Source organism: Falco punctatus, assembly GCF_963210335.1.
Source record: "Falco punctatus genome assembly, chromosome: 10".
Lineage (NCBI taxonomy): Eukaryota > Metazoa > Chordata > Aves > Falconiformes > Falconidae > Falco > Falco punctatus.
Window position 1 is genome coordinate 30,181,769 of NC_137590.1, and position 6,212 is coordinate 30,187,980.

The 6,212-nt window shown below is 47.4% G+C and overlaps 1 protein-coding gene across 8 annotated transcripts in view; it reads left to right on the forward strand.

The window, feature by feature from the left end:
• Window positions 1–6,212, forward strand: part of DENND2B (DENN domain containing 2B) — a 181,545-nt gene extending 175,333 nt beyond the window's left edge. For all 8 annotated transcript variants that reach the window (XM_080404649.1, XM_080404646.1, XM_080404652.1 and 5 more), the window contains 6 exons: window positions 342–519; window positions 1,620–1,661; window positions 2,855–2,966; window positions 3,971–4,210; window positions 4,961–5,047; window positions 5,443–6,212. In XM_080404649.1, the coding sequence (XP_080260775.1) occupies window positions 342–519; window positions 1,620–1,661; window positions 2,855–2,966; window positions 3,971–4,210; window positions 4,961–5,047; window positions 5,443–5,477 (694 nt within the window). In that variant the 3' untranslated portion in view covers window positions 5,478–6,212. The remainder of the gene's footprint in view (window positions 1–341; window positions 520–1,619; window positions 1,662–2,854; window positions 2,967–3,970; window positions 4,211–4,960; window positions 5,048–5,442) is intronic.

A 6,212-nucleotide genomic window follows, 5' to 3' on the forward strand; every position in this document is an offset into this window, starting at 1 on the left:
AACTGAAGCTGCTTTTGGATTTTAAACATCATTCAAAGTGGCTGCTATTGAGTGCTGTTGGGAATGTTAAACTTTGCCTTCTAGATCTAAGTGTCTCTGAGTGCTATAAAGAAACAAATTGTTTCTAGTTTTTTACCTTTAGTTTCAAGTCACCTAACGGTGAGTGTGGGAGGAACTACCACTCTGCACAGTACAGAAATGGTGGGGACTGGGAGGGGACCTGGGCACCTCCGAATTCAGAAGCCCCCTGGGCACTTGCATTTTAACACACAAAGTTTATCAGCAGGTGGTAGGTGTTCTGGACAAAGAACCTCTGCTAATGTGGTCGTTTCTCCCTCCAGCACCCTCTCGAGCTGCTCACATGCCGTGGTGGCCCTGCTGTACCCCTTCTCCTGGCAGCACACCTTCATTCCTGTTCTGCCTTCATCCATGATTGACATTGTGTGCTGCCCTACGCCCTTCCTGGTGGGACTGCTCTCCAGCTCTCTGCCCAAACTGAAGGAGCTGCCCGTGGAGGAGGTAGGAGCTGACACCAGAGTTGTCTGCCCAGCGTAAAGCTAGCCTCACCCTGGAGAGGGCCTGCCATTTGCACATAAATCCTCACATGATAAATTTTTAATCTGCCTCTCTGTTTCTTCTCTGCCTAATTCTCATGGGCAACTGCCTCTTGGTAAAACTGCAGTAGTAGGTTTAGTCTACTCTTTATTCCACCCCTCTTCCCATACTGGGCACCTTGACAGAACAAAGTGAATGTTAACCTGGTCAACAAGTAAGTGCAGTGTAAATATGTTGATTTGTTCTGATTTCGTCCTACCTGGAACAAGTAGAGGAAGACATGAAGTGTCATCTGCTACAGCAGCTATTAATGCTAAAGGGAGTTGTGCATAAAGCCATAGCCAGCACAGAAAATAAAACCTTTAAGGCTTTTTTTTTTTTTTTTAACTCCTAAGACTATGCTGGAAATCAAATGCAAGTTGCACTTCATCAACTCTTCCAGTAAAAAGCCACAAAATACCCAGGGGCGCTCTCCTCTCTCTTACTCCTATGAACTTGTGGTCATTTTTCTGTGAAAATTTCTTCTCTTGTCCACACTTTAAAGGTTCTCTGTGCCTCTGGCCCGTGTAAATCTCTGCTCTGTTTTCCTCCGACCTTCCTAACATTGGTCTCCCAGATCTTCTCAGCTCTGTCTCTCAGTTTGCTGTTTCGTTATTATTAATATTTCACACCCTTGCCCTTCAGAAGCCCTGCTGCCGCAAATGACACCATTTTCTTTAAACCCCTCTGAAATACTTTCCATCTGCACATTAACAAAAATGAATAGCAATACCTTGCTGAGGTTTAAGAAAAAAGATCTGCCTAACCCTTTTAGCTTTTTTTTTTTACATGTTAACCTAGTATGAGATCTGTTGTATTTATGTTAAATTAGACTGTAAGCTCTAAAGAAAAACTTCATCTTCTTGTTTTATAAAAAGCACACCACCTGTTGTTTCACTGTAGGAATTTGATTCATGTTGAGGCTTGGGACCATTCAGGTGATTTTTCTCTATGAAAAGGCTGACACGAATTAATGTTTTCTGTCTCTTCAGATATATTTCACTGTAGTGTTTTCTTTTCTTTAGGCTTTGATGGTTAACCTGGGGTCTGATCGATTCATCAGACAGGTAAAGTACAGCTTGAAACGTAGCCATGCAGTCTAGCAAGCTGTTAACTCCTGTAGTACATTTAGGTTTCTTTGATTAGAGATATTTGGAAGGAATTGGAAGGGAAAGAGATTGGGAATAAAAAAAAGTGCTCATTTTCTGTTTCACCTGCAAATAAGTACCGCTCCTCAGGTACGCAAAAGGGAGCGAGGCTGTGACTGTCAGAAGAAGTCAGTAACTGTATTTAAAGTGCAAAGAAAACATAATAACATCATGTTAGCAAGAAAACTCACACTGTTGGAGGTGAAAAGGACAAAAATTGCACAGAAATATTTCTGACTGAGAGAGAAAAGGTGAAGAATAGTTTCATGTGGTAGCGAAAGCAGGAGCCTTGTAAACAGGAACATAAAGGATCACCATCTCCTGATAGTAATGTGGCATTAAACAACTTCAAAAATAATCATCATTCTGCAGGTTAGATAAGTAAACTTTACTGTATGATTCCCTAGAGCAGGGGTCCTCAAACTACGGCCCGCAGGCCAGATACAGCCCCCCAGGGTCTTCAATCCGGCCCCTGGTATTTACAGAACCCCTGCTGGGGGTTGGGGGGAAACCAAGCAGCCGCAGATGACTGCCTGCCACTTCATTCGCATGTCAGCCCCCTGTTTAAAAAGTTTGAGGACCCCTGAGCTAGAAGATACGGCTGGTGAATAGTGGTTGCAGAGCTAAGATTCTTGTGTCTACTTGCTTTTGCTGAACAATCAGTAAATAAGATGAAGAAAGCAACAGGGGGGAAACCCAGAAAACAAGATATGCTAGAATATAAGTAAAAACAACTGTCAAGAATCAAAGAAGCTGCTTAAAACCAACTAGAGCAGCTGTGTAAACATGTAGCTAGGCTTTGCATGATGTATATTTAGATAAAAACAACTATTTGGACTCTTTGTCATGTAAAGAGCTGATTCCAAGTTTCTATATGTTTACCTTGCTCTTTGGATTATCATGCTTGACTTTAATCTCATTAAAAGCGACAAGATATTTTGCTTAGAAATATATGATAGATGCACATAGATTTTCATTATTTTGTTCCTGTAGGCGTGACAGTAGCAGATACAAAATGCTTTTATTCTGAATTTTAAACCTTGTGAAAGTATTTGCTGTAGTTTCTGCATAGATTAATGTGATCTAAAGATATTTTTTTCTTCCTCTGTCAGATGGATGATGAAGACACACTATTACCTAGAAAACTGCAAGCTGCTCTGGAGCAGGCTCTGGAGAGAAAGAATGAACTGATAAATCAGGATTCAGATAGTGATTCGGATGATGGTAAGTTCATTTGGAAACAGGGACTTGTTTAAACAAGCATGTAGGTAGTATTGTGACTTTCCATCCAGAAAAAAGGAAGGTGGGACTTAGCACTCAAGTACCTTTTCCAACATCAGAGATAGTCTCTGACCGTACAGGACATGGGATGGATAGCATCAACCCACAGTAATATATTGTCAGGGATCTATTTCAATGTCTTTGTAAATGACACGCACGCCCATGATTGCCTCAAAACCTTTACTGAGACGCGGTTTTACAGTCAACTTGGCCCTAATTCAGTCTGGATAACCGTGCACGCTTAGGGGTGTGTCTGAGTTCAGAGTTGCTCTTGGCATTCGGTATTTTCAGGGGAGAGAAGCAGGTACCTCCAGAAAATAATTTCAGTGCAAGCAGGGCTGGGTTGCCTCTGAAGGTTCATATTTCTCTCCAGCAATTATAAAAACAGCCCAGGGTGAATTTAAATGCCTGTGGTTAAAAGGTATGAAACAGGCCCCTATTCAGTTTCTGAAATTTATTTCTATGTGTCTGTGTTACACATGTAAAACTATTTTAACATCCCAGCAATGATGAAAACCCAAATTCTACAACATACCCTTTTTGATCAGTTTTTGTCATTATCCCCAGAGCAACCATTTTAATTCTGAGTCATTTAGAAGCTTCTGAGGAAAACCCAAGAGTTAAAATCTGTAAGAAAAGGTGTAATTTTGACAAAGCACCCACAAAACTTGTAATTTTCTGAGCCGTATCCCAAGGATTTGTATTTCTTATTGACTCGTGGTTATGAAACACCAATTATGTAGGCTGGCAGTGTGGACTGTGAAGCTGTCACCCTGCCTGGTGCACATCCAGGTCTGCAGGGAGCCGGTACTGCTCCTTCCCGTGACCGGCACGGTGTCGGTACATCCCCACACTGCTGCACGACACTGCCCGGCCCTTGGGGATGACAATGCTGACAGCTCTGGTAGCAGCTGATTTTGGTGTCTTATTGCCGCCTTATTTTGCAGAATGTAACACCCTGAATGGATTAGTGTCTGAGGTTTTTATCCGATTCTTTGTGGAGACAGTTGGCCATTATTCCCTGTTCCTAACCCAGAATGAAAAAGGCGAGCGTGCCTTCCAAAGGGAGGCTTTCCGTAAATCTGTGGCCTCCAAGAGCATCCGCCGCTTCTTGGAAGTCTTCATGGAATCCCAAATGTTTGCTGGCTTCATCCAGGACAGAGAGCTGAGAAAGTGCCGGGCAAAAGGTAAGGGCGGCTGGTTCTCCCGCGGGGCAGGTTCTCGGCCGGCGGCCCCCCTCCGCCTGCCCGCAGCCCGGCCCCGGGCGTGGAGCTCCCGAGAGCACCCGGCGGCGGCGCTGACAACCGGGCACACGGCCGCACCCCGGCGCCGTCCGCGGCTCGGGCGCCCGGCAGCCCTCCCGCGCCAGTGCAGAGATGGGCGAGCGTCCCCCGGGGGCTGCCTGCCCGCGCCGGCGGGACGTGGCAGCCTCGGTAGCCCCAGGCCCGGCTAGCAGGGACCGGCAGGGCCACGGGGGCCGCCGGCGCGCTCCCGCCGCGAGGGGGCCGGGGGCGCGCGTCGCGCTGCCGCGAGAGCTGCGCGGGTACGGGCGGGGCGGGCTGAGGCGCGGCCCCGGCTGCCGGCGGGAGGTGGGGGGGCGGGGCGGGGCCTGCAGCCGTGCCGGCGGGCGGGGCGCAGGGGGCGCGGCGGGCCCGATTCCCGCGCCGCAGCCGCCGAGCGGGTCTGCGCCCTCGGGGCGGGCTGCTGGGGGCCCCGCTCGGCTGCGGTGCGGGAGCGCCCTGCCCGGGGGCCGGCGGGGAGCGCGGCCCGGCCCCTCGTGCCTCCGCCACCCGCGCCCGTTGTCCCGCGCGTACGCGGGCGGCGCCGAGCCGGGCCCGGGCTGGCGGGAGGCCGCGGGGGCTGCGGGAGCGGGAAGCGGGGGGTGCGGGAGCGGCTCGGCCGGGCTCGGCCCAGCTCCCTCGGCTCCTCTCCCGCAGGACTCTTCGAGCAGCGGGTTGAGCAGTACTTGGAAGAGCTTCCAGACACGGAACAAAGCGGAGTGAACAAGTTTCTGCGAGGCCTTGGTAAGGACATGTTGAGAAGTACTTCTGAAATCAACCGCGGTGTCTTTTTTTTGAATTTTTAAGTTATAAAAGCCTTACCTGAGGTGACATCAGCTGGCCGAGCAGTTTCAATGTGACAGGAAATCGGGAGGAAACGATTAAAGCACATTTAATCTCATAAACCCAGATTTAATTGTGATCTTTGTCAACACTTTAATTTCTGCTTGGGGAGGAGGGAACCAAAGCATAATCGAGGAAGAGCAGAAGCAGGGGCTGAGCGCTCAGGGTTCTGTGCCCTGGCTCTCCCTGCTGGTCCACAGCAATTACGTTACAAATTAGATCCGGTCTGCTAAGTAGCTTTTGATTGCCCTTGGCTTTTCAGCGTGTGCTAGAGGCTGATGGTGTGCTTTCTTTAGGAAACAAAATGAAGTTCCTTCACAAGAAGAACTAGCTCCTTTCTGCCGAAATACCAACCCAAAGACTATTTAAGACACTGCTCTTGAGACACCTGCAGCGTTTCAGTTTGATGGAGGAGAGCGGAGTGAGCCGACTGCAGCTTTAAGTGATGACCGATGCTGTTGGTGTGCTCCTTTATGTATTTGGGTAGAATTTGTACATAATGTGCTGTAAGCTTTTGTAACTGATTTTGTAATGAGCAAGAAAAACTGTGGTAAATATTTGTATATTCCTGAAAATAACAGGTGCTTTTTTTTTTCTTTACTATGAATTGAGTTATGCTTGGTGCAAAAATGAATAGCTGATTATGTGCAGCTGACTGTCTCAGCAGAACCACTGACTTCAAGGGATGTTTGTGAGAGCTACACTGATGCCTGAATACTGCGGGGATGAATGAGCTCGGGTACGTGGGAGAGGTTGTACGCACAGGGACCGCTTTCATGTGGCGGAGTTGGGTTTTTTGGTTTTGGTTGTTGGGTTTTTTTTCCTTCTAATTAATTTTAAGAGAAAGACGTAACAAAGTAACTTGATAATAAGGTACTTGGTTCACAATACAAAACTTCCACTTGGTTTGAACTCTGGTCAGTAAAGTACTTGTAATCCATTCTGCACTAAGACTGCTAAACCTGAGGAGATCTCAGTTCTTTGACATGCAAGCTGCAACGAGTAGGTACAGTACATCCTTTCCTAATATATGTATGTATGGTTTCTAATAAACTTTGTAAATATA